Genomic DNA, 19,218 nt, shown 5'->3' on the forward strand with positions numbered 1-19,218 from the left:
CAGCATGGAGAACTTTATTTTCATGATGGTTCGCTCCAAACTTAGCATTTCTTTAGTACTTAGTTATGGCAGACATTTCGTTTTACACGTAACAGTAATATTTGCATTTGGTGTCAACTTTATATGTAAATCAGTATGTTAGAATACGATAATGCCGGCGACGCTTTCATCAAGCTTCGTATTGCTTTGTTAGTTCTTCTAGTCAAATTTGGGCGATGTAGTAATGCGTAAAAGGAAGAGATAGGTGCCCATTTTTTACACAAAAGAAATTGGCTACTGCTTTCATCATTCTCTGAAACAGCCGCCCCGAAAAAGCATTCTACATGGATTTTAACCCGACTGCGCTTCATGTATATATAGAAATCACCTGAAAGAAAAGGGTCGTAGTTAAGATCAAGAGCCAAGCCTTTACAAGCGATGTAATGCTTCATAGTGACCTGAAGCGGTCTTTTATCGACAATATGGCAGACACCTCCTGCAAGGGGAGCAACCGACTATCGTTGGGGCATTATAGCGAGGCACACATTGTTCGCGAAACCCATCCGTTCACTAAACTTCGAATTGAAACCTTGAAGCACCTCGGTTGCCTTGAAACCTCGGTTGCTCCCCTTGCAGGAGGTGTCTGCCATATTGTCGATAAAAGACCGCTTCAGGTCACTATGAAGCATTACATCGCTTGTAAAGGCTTTACAACGCCAATTGGAAATGCCTATAATATAAAAGTAGTGAAAGTTGGGTGAGTTGGTACCCATTCATCTTGAAACTGCCGCGCACACACAAGAAACAAGGACACAAGGCAAAGGTAACACACCAGCACCTGTGCCTTGTGTCCTCGTTTCTTCTGTGTGCGCTGCAGTTTCAAGATGCCTATAATATATACTCCAGGCACTGGAAAGCAGTTTCGGCTGCCTGAAAGAGGAAAATCTAACCACCGTTTGCATGACGATGTGTCGAACCACACTGGTGTTTAACTATACCAACTTAGAACTACTCGCAGCGTCAGTCCATGAAAGACCCCCTCGTATACCTGCCTCATAAAGAAGACACTATATGCAAGCCTCATATGAACTCGGTTGATTTTTGACCTCCTTCGGTGAATGCTGATATTTTCAATGTGTTGTATACCACTAAAGAATGAAGCTTCGCCTTCTTGCTGGCTGCAGCCATATGGTCTAAAGGGCATATTTCGCCCAAAATGTTGCGCCGAGCAGCTGCGTCTGTTTCGCCAAGCATATCGGTTCCCCAAGCAACAAGCACCGGTAAATTGATGAACTGAGCAGAGCGCGTAGCACTGAAAAGAGAGTAAATATTGGTTCATGCCTTTTTGTGTGCCGCAAGCAGCTCAAACAGCTCGCCATAATATAGTAGTTTAGTGTCCTCAATGATCTTTACTTAAAAATACCACCGCTTAAAATTAACTGATTAAGAATGGCTTAATTTTGAGAAGCCATTCAAGAATCAAACGGCACTCGCAGAATCTATACTACAGTGTTGTTTAGTCCTCGTGCTACTGCCAAACGTTTGTGTGAATAAATGCGAAAATTCGATCATCATCAGCCTATATTTATGTCCACTGCAGGACGAAGGCCATGGAAAGTCTGGTCACTTAACTGGACTGTTCTATCCCATGTTTTCACGTTTATGCTTTTATTATTCACGAACGCTACCGCTGCAGAGTGTAGAACTGCAAATGAAAAACTCGCACCATTCTGGACTGAGCTCCGTTGGCCGGCACTGTAACGTTGTCTTTGAGAAATATAATGTTGTATAAGAAATAAGCTCTTTCAATAAATTTTTACGAACGAAGACATCATAAAAATATGTTTGAGAGAACTTTCATAAGTGTGCTAGCATAGGGAACGAGAGCGAACAACCGGAAACACTGCAGAAGGTGCCTGGACGCAGCCTGAACTGTGGCAGACGACAGGTGTGAATCCTTGCCATGACGTCATGCGAGCGAGGCTCACAGCGCCCCTCTTGGTCGTTCTCGGGGCTAATAGTGCTTTGGCCATAGGACGCCTGGTCTTCCGGGGATCCGATGGTAGAGCTTCGGCTACTGATGTTGCTCTCTTGGTGTGATGACAGGTTCTTTTATTTAATGGTTTTGACGGTTCTCTGAGACAGAGCCTCCAAGAACCCCATTGAGGACAAAGTCGTTTGTTGGATAACACATATGAACTTTTAATAAAACTAGAACAAGGAAAAGAAAACCCATAAATTAAACACTCAGGAACTCATAATACAAAACACATGTAGCTACAACGCTAATGAGAACAGGCAAGTTCGGGCAGGCTGCGAGTGTGTGGGTGCACAACAGTCTCGACGCGGAGATGTCACCAATGGTTGGGGTGTCTGATCGTTGACCGGGCGACCAGAGCATGGCAGCTCTGGCTTGGAGGGAGAAGAAGACAGGCGGCATTCTGGCCGGGCAGCTGGTTGTGGAACTCAGGCCCGTAGCCCGACAACTCACGTTCTGTCCACAGGCGCAGACGCTCGCCGGCCTCGAGCAACAGTTGACGATCGGGCAGAGTGGCGACGCCCAGGAATGGGTTGGGAAGAGGCCTTGGCCGGGTTAAGTCCTGGTGGCTTGGGTCCGGAACCCGGTGGCCGTCTTCAACCCCCGGTCCGGTGGCCGACCTTCTCCTGGTGCCGCTTCTGGAACTCTCCCTCTTTTCTGCCAGCGCGGCTCGCTTTTCTGCCGCTCTGGCTGATTCGTCATTTGCTCATTGGCTGCTTGAAGCTCCGTTTTATCTTCTGATTGGATTGGCTTTTTTTCCTTTTAGTTTCTTTTCTTGCGCCGCGTGTTTCATGTGCCGGACGCTCTTCGACGTTGTCGTTTTTCAGCCAGCACGGAATTCGCCTTGGCGCGCGCTCTCCTTGTCGTCTGCTTCTTGTTTGTCTCAATCTACCGCACCATGTCGCGCACTCTACACACCACACTTGGTCATTGATTAGTAAAAGGTCGTCGGGAACGTCTTTCAGGGACTGTAGGAGTTCATCCAATGTGGCAGGTTGTCTCATCATTATTAGACGCTGGTAATCCTTTGTCATGCCCAGAATAACCAGCAGCACGATGGATGATTCCCACAGGTCGGGGTCGGCGCGTTGCAAAAGCAAACGTTTCTCGTAAAAGTAGTCTATAACCGATCCTTCTCGCTGCTTGTATGCAATGGCCTTTCTCCAGCATTCTATTGGATTCAAAGCGAAGTCTCGCACAAAGCTAGCTCACCATTCAACCCATGGTACATCTGTGCTGATGCGCAATTCGAACCACTTCTTCGCATTTCCTAAAAGGAAATTGTGCATGTTATAGATGCGGTCACAGTCCGTGGTCCAATTGTTCTGCGAACATGCATATTCATAAAAGTGAAGCCACGTTGACTGGCTTAACGATGTACCATCCAAAGGTTCTGGCTTTATAAGTGCTTTCACCGCACGCTTTGTTGGTAGGAGTGTTGATGACAATATGGTCAGAAGCTTGCTGTTCTTGATTTTTCAAAAGGTGTTGTATGAGATGGTCGGCAGCTTGAGTTTCGCTTTTAACTACGGTTGGTATACTCGAACTGTCAATCCAGCTTTGGAAGTCAGTCACACGCATATGCACTCTGACTGAGCCAATGGATTCGAGATCCTCAAGCGATGAATTGGTTCTATTGGCTAAAAGGCCAAGAAGTCCAGTGTGCTGACCTTTTCAGGTAACTCGACGGCATTGTCTTCACCTTCCTGGTAGTTCCTCACCAGTAGACGACCATCTTCATGTCGGGCGATGGTGAATGACACCCACTTGGTTTAAAACTGCGACTGCGCCAAAATGTAACAAAATGTAACATTCCATTTAATCAAACATAATTAATCTGGCCGCCACTTCTACCTCTTCTCTTGATCTTCCTGTGCGCTTCTTCCTTCTCTTTCACAAGCGTTACACAAGGTTCATCCTGATCGACGAGGCCGATCGAAATGATAACGCACGCGAACATATGGAACGACAACATAAGCAGCGCATGCTTGGTAAAGTGCGAAAGCATGTGCGAAGCCCAGGCCGATTAGCCGCTGATAGGCGGGCATATGGTGTTGGATACGCGGCGACAATCTTCACGCTGCTTCAACAGCCATCAATCTAACCCGCACACGTGACCGTGGGTGCGATCACATGATGACCCAACCATATAAATATACTAGCGGCCTATGCTAGCTGCAAGCATTCTGCGGCGGCTTGCGGAAAATTTTCGTTGCGTCCACACTGCACCAAATTTGACAAGGTTTGTTGCGTTGAAAATAAATCTTAAAATCTAGTGACTGTTGGTATCGAATTCTTGATTTAGGTTGGCAATTTTTTTTATTAAAAATTGACAAAAATAGCACATTTTCAGAAAATGAAACTATCAAGTTTACAACTCTAACTCGGCAACGAAAAACGATATCACAATTTTGTACATTGCGTCTAATAGTACATCTAAAGCGGGCAAATTTGATATTTTACACATAAATCTAGAAAAATTTAGTAATATGGAAATACAGCTTTTGCAGAACCGTTGTACACAACGTGACGGAATTCACGTAAGATATAAATTGACATATAGCATTTGTCTGCTTTGAAGGATTTAATGGATGCCGTTTAGAGAACCGCAATAGCTGTTCTTGATGCAGAGCTATTAATTGGTAAACTTCGTGCTTCTATTTTTTTTTAACTTCCGAATTTTTCAAAATTCGATTAAAAAAATTGAGGCTGTAAATTGAAATTCCGTTTCCAACAGTCACTAGAATTTAACTTTCTCTCTCAAATGCAACATATTTAATTAACATTGGGCCAGGGGTTATCTCGGAAAAGTTTCTGTGTTTTACATGTATTTGAATAGGCCGCATCAGAGTTGGGCCCGAGCTAAAGCTTCCTCTTAAGTTACGGTTTGGTGCCGATACAGTTACAGTTTGGTGCCACAGCAGCCGTGCAACACTCGGAAAGCTGACGAACCGCCTTGCAAACGAAAGCGAGTGCTCAGGACGCGCATGTTATGTCTGAGTATATTTGCGGCTTGAGGAAAGCGTTCGACATCTCGGTTGACTGGGGAACTTCAGGCAGCTGCACTGTAACTGGTATTTCGCCTCCCACAACTGCACTATAAGCGATACGCATATACTAGAGTGCTATGGGAAAATTAACGGGAGTCTGAAGGTATTATATCCGGTCTTGCACTATAGAGTGGTTATGTTAAATGTGGTCTATACTGTATCTTGATGTCCTTATGTTATTGATAGTTTATTACATTCTTGTTATGTGATGCTAGGCAATTCCCGAGCATGTGCAGCACTGTATTAAGCATTAAAATTTGATTGATTCGATTGGAAATTGACTATTCGGTATTCGCTCACCCCTACACTGCAACGCTACTTCCGGTTCAGCTCTCAGCGCAAGATTCCTGGGAGCTCGGGCTGCATTGCTTCGGCACGCGCCTGGAGCTACATTATCCAACGAGAATAATCAGAGCATCTTGCCGGCAGCCTGTTCAGCGTGTAGCTTTTTTATAAATTTCAGCGCTCGCTTGTGCACTCGTAAATCTACGTTGATTAATGGCGAACACCGTGTGTGTAACGTTACGTTCCAGATCTATTTCGCACTTGCACCGAGTCCAGTACAGTGCGGTACGCCGAAAAATGACCTGCTTGCTTTCGTGAAACTTCTTGACCACAAATATCCAAGGGCAAGCATAATCGTCACTTAAATTTGGACCCTGGCTACTCAATTTTCTGCACAGTCACAGCACACAAAATCGGTCTTTTGCCGCAAGAGAATGCAAGCCAAGGATGTAGAGTTCCGGTTTTAATCAACCTTAGTGGCCAAATGGCAGTCGTAAATGTTCCCAAAAATGCAAACACAAATTGTGTTTGTGGTAACAATGTTCATGACGTGACTTGTGGAGACCGAGCTTGAAAATTTTAATAAACCACCGTTTGGCATCAAAACTATTGTTCGCCATTTTACATAACAGAATTTGTGCAGACCATTTTTCTAACTAAAAGAAAAAAAGGCAGTGGAATAAAAATAAAAAGGATAAAATATGCTGTGCCCATGACAGTGCCTCTGGACGCCAAAAATTGCATCAATCTCAACGCAAAGCTTGTCATATACAGGCACTGTGACCAAGCAGCCGCGCATTGTTTTCGACCCTTCTTTCTTTCTGGGGTTTTACGTGCCAAAACCAGTTTTGATTATGAGGCACGCCGTAGTGGAGGGCTCCGGAATTTTCACCACCTGGGGTTCTTTAACGTGCACTACAACGTAAGCACATGGGCGTTTTTGCATTTTGCCTCCATCGAAATGCGGCCGCCGCAGCCGGGATTCAATCCCACGATCTTGTGCTCAGCAGCGTAATGCCTTAGCTGACTGAGCCACCGCAGGGGGGACCTATCAGCAGCTGTTGGTGCACATCTTCAGTCCTTATCAAGTGCGAAGTTTCTAAAGGTTCGCTTCCCGACCCGTTACAGGACTGCGCCCCTAGTGCACACCTATGTCCTATACACAACTGCGGCGTTTATTTCGGGGGGGGGGGTTCCGCCAACAACTACCACTTCTTCACCTCCTCTCTCTCACTCTCTCTCTCTCTCTCTGTATATATATATATATATATATCCTGTCCTTGGTGTCTTTGTTAGCTTCGTATGCTATGACTAATAAACATTGGGCCCCTCTGTTTCCTTTCTTCTTGTTCATATATATATATACATATACATACATACAGTAATCCCTAGTTATAACGAAATCGTTTTACTCGAGATATCGCTTAGAATGAAGTGACGAGCAGTGGCAACCTTTTTGCGCATGCAGTGTCAAATTAATACCGCCGACGAATTAGTGTCATGCAGGCACAGGCCACAAACCCATGCCTAGTACCAAGCGAGTGCCGAGTGCTCGCAGCTGTTTACTGCGGAGCGAATGGAAGCTGTCAAATTCCATGGTGCAGCACGCCCAAACCATTATCCTCGGTCGCAGTTGCATCGCTGGTGTCCCCCGTGATAGAATCCACCCGAAAATCAAGTTTTCCTGACGCTTTGCGATGCCAGAAAACCACGGTCTCTTGGATGCCAGAAAGTGGCGAAAAGACCGCGGGCAGACTTGCGCCATAGCATTTCATGGGGATGAGCCAAGTTTTACTGCTCTAAACAGCACTTCTGGCGTTGAAACATGCCGAAAAGCACTAAAGTGTCTTACCAGCTCTTGACCACCTAAAGATTGATGGTTAGATAATTCAAGATAAGCAACAACAGGCATCCAAATTTAATCATTACTTCCATTCTATCTTCTCTGAGTCTAATCAATGCTCTCCGGTCATTGCTGAAGATGTGGAAAACGTAAATTCTGATTTTATAACATACGAATGTGTATTTTCTATGCTCCTAAATCTAAACAAAAAAGGACATGCGGTCCTGACGGTATTTCGAATGTTTTCCTTCGTCGCTATGCCAAGTGGCTTTCACATTTTCTTCTTGTAATTTTCCGCTCATCCATATCTTGTGGTATCGTTCCATCAGACTGGCGGGTCGCTCGTGTTGTGCCTGCACTTAAAAATGGTGACCCTGCATTACTATCAAACTATCGCCCTATATCACTGACGGTTACATCTTGCGAGCTTCTAGAGCATATCTCAAATTACATGACAGATGAATTTCTTGATAAACGTGGTATTCTGTCCCCGTGCCAACATGGCTTTCGCAAGGGGCTCTCTACCACTACTCAGCTTCTCTCCACCGTTAAAGCTTTTGCCTCCGTTCTTGATAAAGCCGGCCAGGTTGATGTTATATTCCTCGATTTCAGAAAAGCCTTCGATAGGGTCTCTCATTTTAGTTTGATAACAAAACTAAGCAACTATAGGTTTCCACCTAACATTGTAAACTGGATTTGTGCATATTTGAGCATGCGCAGACAATTCGTCGATGTTGAGGGCCATTACTCTGAATGTCTCCCCGTAAACTCCAGAGTTCCGCAGGGAAGTGTGCTTGGACTGCTACTTTCCTGGTATACATTAATGACATAACAACATGCATAGACGATAGTGTGAGTATTAAATTGTTCGCGGATGACTGCCTACTTTACAACGAAATCAAAGATTCCAATGACCAGGTGATCCTGAGCAATAGTCTTGCTGCGATTTCTGACTGGTGCGACACCTGGGAAATGAAACTTAATGAAGAAAAAAACGTTTTTATGCGCATCACCAACAAAAAACACCCTCTAGCATATCAATACACTATTAATCAATCCACGGTCACTGAAACAGACTCCTTTAAATATTTAGGTGTAACCATTAACAATCACCTTACCTGGTCGCAACACATTGATAATGTTTGTGCGTCTGCTTGACTAAGACACAAGCTGAAACATTCTCCTCCATCCGTGAAACAATTAGCATTCAACACACTGGTAAGGTCGCGATTAGAATGTGCTTGCGTCGTCTGGGACCCATTCACGAAAAAATATAAACAAACTGGAAAACATAAACAGGCTTGCCGTCCGCTACTTATGTAATTGTTATAGACATTATGACTCTCCATCTCAACTGATTAATGAAGATAATATTGCCTCCCTAGAATCCCGTAGAAAGGTAGCACGTCTAACATTGCTTTTCCGCCTTTGGAAACGGGAACTACAACTTGATCATTCACCATGTCTCCAGCCGCTACCAGCTAGACCTACCAGAAATCATCACCCCAACATCAACCCCTATTTTCGCGCGCACAAATTGCTTTAAGTATTCCTTTTTTCCTAGAACAATAAATGATTGGAACTCTCTGCTGGCCGATGTATTCCTGTCCAATAACATACCACATGCCATTGAAAAACTGTATTTCAAATAAACGTAGGAGCGCGTGAGTACTTTCATGCATGTTAGCCGGCGCATGAGAGAGATCACTTGTCTATCTTCGCTGCGTTAGGCCTAAAAAAAAAAACTGTATAAACTGGTACGAAAACAACATTTCTTACCTTTCAATTCAATCCCTTGCTTTGTATGCTTGTAGAATGCGTTTTTTGATTTATTTAATATCATCCTTCAATGTATCTCATATGCTTCAATGTATTTCATATTTCGCATGTATTCTTTTCTTTGAACGTATTTAATTTCATTTCTGTATGAATGAATTCCCTCCTGCCTGGGCCACATGTTGGCCTGCAGTATTCTGTAAATAAATAAATAAATAAAAAGCGCCATGTTCGACGCGAGGAGCTATGGTAACAAATCGGGAAGATGATTTTGGGGAAGCTGGTCTAGAAATTTGCTCGCCGCTATCCATAATCGGCCTGCACTACAATAAAACACCGCCCCTAGCTTCGTTGCACTTTTGATGGTGCAAATCGACCCATAACTTGCCATAAACACGAAAAATCAGAACGTTGCCAGCTCAGGCTGTCAACTTGGCGGATCAACGCAAGCTGGTGTTTCCCTGGTGATTTTCTCGAGCTGGTGATGCTCGATTCACGCCATCTGACTTTAGAGAAACGGTTTAAATGCGTGGTAGGGTCATTGAATTTTGATCCTAGACATTTGTCAACGGCACGGACACGACGGTGCGTGAACACCGACACTTGGACTGTAGAATTAGCACAGTGTTGTCAACAATGGTGCGCCAAAAAAGTCTCGTTTTGGAATCTTCACGGCAGCACACTTCGGAAAAAAATTGCCCAGTGATCATGCAAAGCCCCTACTGCAAAGCCGTTCAGTTTTCACGTTAGTGCTGCGTACCCACAATGAGTGGCTAATCGTTTTTTGAGCACAACAAATACAACGTCAGACTTGAGCCATGGCATTTGCGCGATGCTCTCCTAGTCTTCAGCGACCTCCGCACCCCTCCTTTAAAAGCGGCCACTGCCTCATTCGCTCTCCAGTCTGCAAGTCGTTTGGACGCCAGTCACTCCTCTCACTCGCCTTCATGTCAACTCCTCGCCTCCTTGCTGCCAGTTTCAACATCGCTGCTCCTCCAAAGCTGCCTTTTTCCGCCCTCCCGAGCACAATCTTCCACCAACGGGTGCCCTTCCGCGGTTCCTGCCTCTCTTAGTGACAACTTGATGAGGGTTAGTTGGTTCATAATTGAGCAAAGGTATGAAGTAACAGTGCCAAATGAACAAAGACGAGAAAGGAACGAGGACAAGCGCTGAAGCCGATGCCAAACCGATAGATCAGGGCATCATTGAGACCACCCGGAAGCTGTACCGCAAGGCTCTTTTGCAGCGCATGCTCACAGCGTATGACACCAGCAAGAGGTACAACATTGATTTGCTTGGTGCGATCCATTTGCTCAACTTTTCATGGAAAGAACTCGCACCTTCGAAGGTCACCAACTGCTTTGCGCAAGTCGGCATTTCCTGTGCCGTCGTCAGCAACCCTGATGATGACCAGCCTGACAATGACTGGACTTGCAGCGATCTGTACGAGGCTGTTCATAAAATTGCTGGCCAAGAGGTTGAAGGCGAATTCGAGACATTCGCATTGGCTGACGCTGCTGCTCCCGTGGTCGCCCCAGGGACGGATGCGGAGATAATTGACAGTGTTGGTGGCCCCGACGAGGACGAAGAACCACGTAAAGTGCCAACTGTGGTACGGTGGCTAGATGGGTAGGTGTGCCGACCGAGCGTAGTTCACCACTTCTCCGCATCGTGACGCAAAAGTGGCGCTGCGGACAGTATAACGGCTGAGCTGCGCGCAACGTCGGCTGCGCTGTGTAGACGAGCAGCGTGTTTGATAGTATCGCTGCCTCTGGTCTAGCTTTGAAGTACACATTATACAATATGCCATTTTGAGCAGTGTAGGCGAAGCCACAATGGGGATTTTGTTGCTGTCGTCTAGTCAGAAGACACGATATGCTGAAGTGCATTTTCTAGCTTGGCGATTGGTCACATTGGTATAAACGCGGCGATCCAGCCCATTGCATTAAATACGTAGATGCATTTTTTCCATGAATAAAACAATACTGCAGTGGTTTTATACAGTATATGCAAACGTGTTTACGTGATATTTAGTGATTTCTAACGTTTCAATTTCGAGAAATCTAGCTACTGCTGTTTATTGCTGCCTCAGTTACGGTATTTAAATTGTTACGAGACGAATTGTGTTGGTAAGTGCATATGGTTCACTGTTTGGTTGCAATAAAATAAAGCAATACGTCTTGGGCTAGATTCATGAATATATTTAAAATACAAGAAACGCTCTCATAACTTAATTGAGTCAGCAGATGCACCAACATAAACAGCCTAGCGCCAGCAAGGTTGGTCCACCACATCATAACATTATTCACAGCACACGCCTCCGCTTCAGGTAATTCCTCTTCTCCCTGTTGCTTTCGCGTGCCATGTTCTTGCCCTTGACAAGAAAGTAAAGGCGTGTAATTGTATAGAACTTCACAACACCGTTTGTGAGCTCTTTCTTGTGCCGCTCACAGCCGGTCAAATTCAGAGGATTCAGCTAGCTGCAGAAAAGATGCAAAGTCGGCGATACTGTTCCTTCGTAACTCATTTAAACTGAAGCACAGCTTGAAGGCGTCTTCGAGCGATGCTACCAGTTTTTTTAGTGCTTCAGAAGGGAGCAACAGCCCTGACCTACTCATTCTGTTGAATTCAGTAATGTCCCTGAGCAATCGGAGCACTTGGTTGTTTGCAGGAACTTCCTTGCTACATAGCCTGCTATATATAATATCATCCTAGCGCCACTTTTCTTTTCCCTGTAGCAGCGCAGTGGTGCTCGATGTCGTAGGTGCTGAGCACCTGATGTGCGGCTTGCAAATTTCCAACGTCGAGAGGCTCATGGACGTACGCTTTTCGGTGTACCGCTTGCTCATTAACGTCGCCGATACTGAGCAAGCTACTGAGCAGCCCAGGGCGAACATTTCCGCTGTCAGACAGCGGAACATTCCGCTGTCTTTCTCACAAATTTAGAGCCCGACTTGCAGTTCGGAGCGAAGTCTCCTTGGTGGTCTTCTTTGGTGGAGCAATGCCGTCACTAATCTCGCCAGTCATTTTTCCGACCTGGAACATTCCACATCGCTTAGGAACTTGCAAACAGCACAAGAGACGCGGACCTCTTCACCTTTGAAACTGACACGAACAGACGACTACTACTATTCTAATATGGGCTTTATTTTTTTTGCTCGCCGCCAGCCCATGTAGCAGACGATGCGTGCTGCGGAACCGTTCTACTGACCGCAGTGCCAATTTTGCGTCATGAAGCGGTGAACTATGCTCCAGACGCGCCGGTCGGCACACCTACCCATCTAGCCACCGTAACTGTGGTGCAGACGTGGGAGTACTCTTCCCTGTTCTAGTATGCTATAGCTACAAAGCGCGGCTATTGGCTTGCAGCAAGGCGAAACTATTCCTGTTCTGTAGAAATAAGCCACAGTAGTTCATTACTGGCTTCTCCATATGGTCTGTTGGGGAAGCACATTTTCAGGCACTTCACTCACACTGTCGAAACATTAGGAAAATATATTTATAAAAAAAAATGTCGCGCTACTTTTCAATATTTTGGACTCACTATTGCAGAATGCATGTTTTTGTGACTGCTACCTCTGATTAAAAATCTACAGGCACAATGACCAAAATATGCATGCCCTAGATGGTTTCAGTGTCAGTGTAATCTGCTTTAAAATTCAGCTTAAGCCATTGCTTAATAAAGCTGCAGTACAGTGCTTGTGTTGGTTTATTGTGTGTTTGGTCGTGGTTTCGAAATGTGCTGCCACATTTTGTTATTCGACCAAAATTCAGATTGGGCTGCTCCAAACTTCTTCGAAATGAAATTTTATCTGCTCTAAGCTGTTCCAAAACATAATTTTACTTGCTGCAAAGTTTGCCCCAAAAATGACTTTGGGCAGTCCCACTTCTGGTTTGGTCTCAAGTTTTATTTCACTTTGCGCATAACTCTTTGCTGACTGCTAGAAGTGTGCTCATTTTCAGTGCTTTTATGTTTTAATGCTTTCTTTCAAGACATGCCATCAGTTGCAACGTATACCATAATACGATAAATTGTATCCTGATTGTGTTTTGAATGGAAGTAAAGCAGAAATAATTGCTCAGAGAGTTTTTTAGAATTCTTATGTGAAACGTCAAAGAAGCAATGCAAGATCATGAGTGAAAGTAATTTGCTAATTTTAGTAGAAGTAATGAAAGTACAACAAATGTGAAATGTGTGCCTTGCTGCTAGTTCTAAACTTCTGTAAGTTAGACCACGGGGGAAAAGCAGATTTGGTAGCGGTGAATTTTAGCTATGCTATGTGAGAAAGCCATGGCTTGGCAACTGTGGAAATGGGTAAGTGCTTATGGTGCAGAGAGTTGCTACTCATTGCATACTGCACTCTTTAGGCTCGCAGTGGTTGTCAGGTTGGGGAGCATGCACAATCAGCTTTTACATGCAAGCAAGTCCAGTCATGCGCCTTGAACTGGTGCTGGAGCCATCACATGTCTTGCAGAGTACAGTGTTGCACAATATTGTACAGCACAGGCGCTGTTTAAAAAGTAATAGATTAGACTGTGAATTGAGCTTCTGCCAAAGGTTGGTCTGAAATCAACTGCGTGCTCTTGTGCGAGTGAAAACGCCGTACGTTTAGAAGGATTGCTCGGAATAAGTTGTACATATGCTGTCGAAACGCTGATGGATAAAAGCCACGCACGGCGGAAAAAAATAAAGTTTCACTTGATATTTGTTGAACACTATCATCAAAATACCACTCACTCCTGAGCATGTAACAATATTTGAGACATTGTTAAAACAGCGTACATGTCAGATCGTAAAATTATACCCAACAGAAGCATTTAAATTTAACCCTTTGAGGATTTTTTTTTTGCAAATGCGACCTCCTAGAGTCAATTTTTATTTTAGATTTAAAATCTTCAGAGTGCCCTATTTCCAAAAACATTTACCGCAATGTTTTTAGAATGACCATAAAGTGACAAAAAATATTTTCTGTAGGTAAACATGCATTGTTTATTTAAGAACACAGATGGGCTTGCATAAATACTTGTAATAAGAATAAGAAAGTGATACACTTGAATAGACATATTTCGATTCGGCACTTGGGCAGAAGTCCGCATCGAAGCAATCGCCCCTCAACTCACAAGCCGGAATGCACGTCCATAGTGTAATCGCACCATGTATGTGAGTGCATGCAAGAAAATTCGATGGTTGTGTGCCCGTCAGAAAAACCAAACGAGTCAGAAGCTTGCAGTAATCTTTCGTCCCATCGCCAATGGTAGGCAGTCAGTTTTTGGGAGTCGTGAGAAATGCAGGCATCGCAGGATCGTTCGTATATGGCGGCATCGTTTGTAATACCAGCTCCTGCCTGTGAACAGATGTAATCGCACCCCTGTGAGCAATAAACAAGCGAGCATCTACTGGTGACTATTTGAGAGAAGCCAGATAGACATCACTTTTTACAAGTGCGACAAACGGAAACAGCTCGCGAGACGAAACCAAAACTCACCGATGCGTGCAGGTGTGGATGTGCGAGTGGACGCTGAAACGCCGCTGTAAAGAAGCCGTGCAATGAAAACCAAGATGCTACCAAGTGAAAGAAAAAGTATCCACACAGGGGGTGGCAGCACTTGCTGGGCAAAGAAGACTTGAAAATACAAACGGCGCCATAAATGGACCATTTTGGCCTTGTTTGTATACTTAAGTCTTTGACCCTCAAATTACACGCACGCTCCTACATGAACTTGTGAGACCTTTGTACAGTTGTTTATGCTCAGGGCGCATCTTGTATGAGGAGAAGCATGTTGACATAGTGGCAAGGGTGAACGTGGTGTAGGGCCACTATGCCAACAACGAAGGCTTTAGTTACCACGAAGTAGTCTTAGTTGATGCTGAATAGTGGCTGCCAACAAGGACATTACAGCCAGTCTTATTAGTGTAGCAAATTCAGTGGGTTGGGACATAAAGTGCAGGGCTGCCATGATTAAACTGTTGTTGTGTCCTCATTGAGGGGTTTGTTTGAATGAAAGTCTGGCTTCTCCACAAGCAATAAACTGGTGAGAGAAGCCAGATAGACCTGAGGCCGCTATGCGGCATAACCCAAATCTGTCGTGATTATGGGAGCTTCTGCTGCACAGCTGAAAAAGGTCTGTAAGAAAATCTCACTTATAGCATAAGTGTGCAGAGTGTAACGGGATAGCGACACACGTACTTATCTTTTTTCCGGGGACCGTATTTCACCTGCTAAGCGCATGATGCGCCTGCATGATTTGGAACTTATGTTATCGGTGATTCTGTGCGTGACACGAATTGTGTGTTACTTTCGGGAAGGCATGTTAGCACCAGTGATTACGCTAGAACCTTCGACAAGTCATGTATAAAAGGTGACGCGCTTGACCTGGAGATGAGATTTTGCCGACTGTGCTTGCCGCTATCATTGTGCTTTGAGTGTAACCTGTTTTTCTGGGCTCAGGTTCGCCCAATAAAGAGTTAGTTTCGTGAGTCACAGTTTCTGCTACTGTGTTCTAAACCGTCACTAGAATGTGACAATAGGAAGAAATTGTGGCATTGCATTGAAATCTACATGTCCAGCACAGCACTTACCCTCTAGACCAAGGCATAGAATACGTACTGGGGATCAAAGACAGTGAGTGGAGCAGCTAGGGACCCAACTTGACAGATATTCATCTTGTGTAAAAAAAGAAAAAAGACTTAGTTTTGCCCGAAAGGGGAAGCATTGGTAGCGATGGCAAAGTATTAGAGAAATACACAAAGTAAGTTTTGTAGTTTTTAATCGGCCGTATAACTTGCAGTAAACAATTGCTTACTAAATAAATGAACAAGCATGACGTCATCTGCACACAGGCAAACATGCACACGATGAACGCTAGGAGTGCTGGCACGGGCAGCAAACGCTTCGATGCACCTCCAACACTCGGCTTGCCCAATCTGTGCACCCGCCGCAGATTATTTCCAAGATAAGGCGTATGCAGCCATGGCCGGGCTAAAGGAGACCTTACCTTTGAAATAATTTTGCTCTGTAAGTGGTCTTTGTATACAGTCACTGTACTATTATTCCACTTTTATCACAGCATCATTATGTATCCCATAGAGCCCGACCATAATGGTGGTTCAGAATTTCTAATGCCCTGCGAGGCATTTCACTTGATCTCTCTGGACGCTATCTGCTCGTACGATGTTGCAGGTGATAATCTAGATTTAAGTGGACTTGCTCACACAAGTTTTTGGGATTTAGAAACGAAAAGCTCATCTTTTGTGGCCTTAATGCCTGGCACAGGTACACTGCATAGGCCCCACACTTGGACTCACTGCAACAAAATTTTTCATCATCTAAGGAACCGAATTCCAGATAGCGTAGATATATAGCCGTCTCTGTGCAATGTTTGAAACGGGAGTGGATGTGTCATTAAAACATTGCAACAGAGGATGTCTTTTTCTAACTGAAACAAACGCTGCCATTAACAACACTTGCCGGAAGTGACGTGCGACTCAGTATGCACGACTCCTAGATGAGGTGCCACCCACGTGTGTTGGTATTTACGTCATATCCGTTAACCGCTAGGTGCACCGATTGTCTGCTTTGGTGCCAAAGGCTGCTAATGAGAGACTATTACCAGTCATACAGATTTGCCAAGTTCAATAGTTTATGCTACTCATTTAGAGCCAATTAAGGCAAAGTTAAATTTCTTTGCTGTTAGCTTTTAAGGGCAAAGTCAACTCTTCAGCTGGCTGGATGCTTGAAGCACGAAATAAATAAAAATTTTGAGTTTTGCCATCATTTGCGGTGTAAAACTTTATTTAGCAGGTATGCATGGCATCTGCAGCTTTTTGCCAGACAGCAATATAATATACTGCTAAAACTTTTATCACTGCCTTTTCGTCTCGCTCAACAAAGCTAATTCGCTTGTTTACTTGATCACCTTCTGCTTAAGCAAAGATGGTGAAAAGCTTGGACATTATAAATCTTTGAAAACCCAACTGTTTCTCTGCTGTGAGTAAGCTGCAGAGATTGCGCTCGCATGCTTTACTGGCAGCAGCTTATATGTATGTTCAGCATCTGTCTGGCATGTTTCAACAAGTTCACTTGTTTGATTGCAGAGCGCACAATCAAAAGCTTGCATGTAAAGCTTCCAATTGAATGAACACAGCACAACCATAGATTGCATTTTATAGCATTTTCTTCTCTGTTGTGGTGCCCTTCGTGATTTCTTTGTTTTTATGTAGAAACACTTTGTACATTGCTCCGCCATGGTGCTAGGGATGGTCAAGAAAAAGGGCCCTTACCGACTGCAATATACATTTAAGTTCACATGTGTTGCATTTGACTTGGCAACTTTTTTTTTTCTTGTCTCACCTCAAAAATTCACATCGGACACGTCGTGAGAATGTAAAATGAATGGCCATCACAAATTTTACCGCGCCAAGCAGCCATGAGGTAGTTGGGTGGCCATTTGCATATATGTAGGTGCGTTGCACTTGCATGCAGTGGCCACTGAATACAAATGTCCTCCAACTCGCACCCTCCTGTCTAGGCGGCCCTTAAGAATTAGCAGAGATTGGTGGGGCCTGATGAAAAAGAGGTGACATTCTTTTTTGTTTCAGCTTGCCAATGCTCAAAAAGCCGAAGCGTGCCTTGTTGTTGTGAGGGAAGAAACTTGAGCTTATTGAAACCATCAACACGAAGCGACTAACGTGTTGTTGAAGCTTGCCTGAGGTGTAAATGAAGGGTCAATGGAGTATGAACAAGATATGCGTGAAGAGGCTGGCTGAAGGGGTTGTACTACTCAGTGGCGGAGGGGGGTGTAGGTACTGATCGATCTAAGGTGTGACATGAATAGTGAGTTTCTCAGTACACGGTATACTTGACTCAGGGTGGCCATGAGTCTGTCACTTTTCTGAGTCACTCTGAACTGCAAGACAGAGCAAGAGATTTCTCCTGCTGTGGGCGTAAACTGCAAATTTTCCCCAAAGTTTTGTTTCTTTTGGATTGCCCAATTTTTTGACCATATTGGGAGGAAAACCGGCTGCTCTTTTCCAATTTTCTTCTTTTTAGTGATGCAATTTTCATGGCGAAACCTGGGAAGGTGTGGGATTTAAGAGGAGACTGACACCCTGGCCAAGCAGTGTGATTGAGAAAATTGACATGCGGTGTTTTGAAGGCCCACCCTCTTTTTCCTGCCAGGTGGCTCCGGTCTAAGCCTCTTCAGCCACTGTCTGGTGACAGAGGAGATTGCGTACGGCTGCTCGGGCATCAAAACCGTTCTTGAAGCAACAGACCTCGGGGTAATGTGTGCAGCATGTCTCACGGGCAGTGCCAGCCGTAGACAGTGGTGCAGCAATGGTCTAAGCAAGTCTGTGGTGGGAGACAGGATGCACTGATGGCCATACCTGTGCCACTTGGCCTGCAGTGTGCTAAAATTTCACCATCCAGCCCTCGTAGTAGAAGCACAGATCCGTGTTACACAGAGTGAACATGAGACACCTTATTCAGAACCAGAACTGCCAACACACATCAAGGGGGGGTGAAACCATATCTAGCCAAAGTGCTTTTACCGAATGACATTACTCTACAGCAAATGTGGTATATTTGTATTGTTTTAACCTTTTTCCTCGGATCACCATTGCAGCTTTGACTAAGCTCTTGTCCCTAAGACCCCAATACATTGCACATTGCCTTCAACTTTTTTTTAGAAATTCGTTCTGAAGTGATTGCACAAAATGTTCATTCTGGGTATGATGTACGGTGCATGTGTAACTGTAAAGAAGTAGTTTACTCATATTCTTATCGTCCACTTATTGAGAAATTTGACACTAAATTGATCTATACCTTTGTGTCGTCGCAGACGACCGAAAGCAAGCTTGAGGTGTGTTTCGAAATCACTGAGATTGCGTGAAAATACCAACGTGGCAGCAACATGGCAATGTAATTGACGTAGTTCCATTTTCATGTCTGCATTGAAGCAATAAAATGCAGTTTTTACCATAGCGAAGATGAGGTGATGGAGATAGTGGAGACATGGAGACGCAGCTTATGGCATCTAACTGTGGTATTTAAATTAAAAAAATTGTTTTTTCAAGTTTATAACATAACTGTAGACAATAAAAACCACCTTTAAGAGCGATTATGTCCCATAGTTGTGTTTGGGTTTGTTTCAAGGCATGCAAGAACTTGTAACGGCAGAAAACGAGACACAGATCAACCGAGCAGTGATGGCACAAACTCGGTTAAAAATAAATTGCACGCCTTGAG

At 44.4% G+C, this 19,218-nt stretch overlaps 1 protein-coding gene across 3 annotated transcripts in view; it reads left to right on the top strand.

Moving 5' to 3' along the window:
• Positions 1-19,218, top strand: part of LOC119437611 (probable medium-chain specific acyl-CoA dehydrogenase, mitochondrial) — a 241,958-nt gene that overhangs the window by 67,869 nt on the left and 154,871 nt on the right. The window contains exon 5 of one of the 3 annotated variants that reach the window (XM_037704610.2): positions 18,151-18,251. The exons of the other annotated variants lie outside the window; for them this stretch is intronic. Coding sequence (XP_037560538.1) covers positions 18,151-18,251 — 101 coding nt within the window. The remainder of the gene's footprint in view (positions 1-18,150; positions 18,252-19,218) is intronic. 3 annotated transcript variants of the gene reach the window in all.

The sequence above is a fragment of the Dermacentor silvarum genome, chromosome 1 (assembly GCF_013339745.2).
Source record: "Dermacentor silvarum isolate Dsil-2018 chromosome 1, BIME_Dsil_1.4, whole genome shotgun sequence".
NCBI lineage: Eukaryota > Metazoa > Arthropoda > Arachnida > Ixodida > Ixodidae > Dermacentor > Dermacentor silvarum.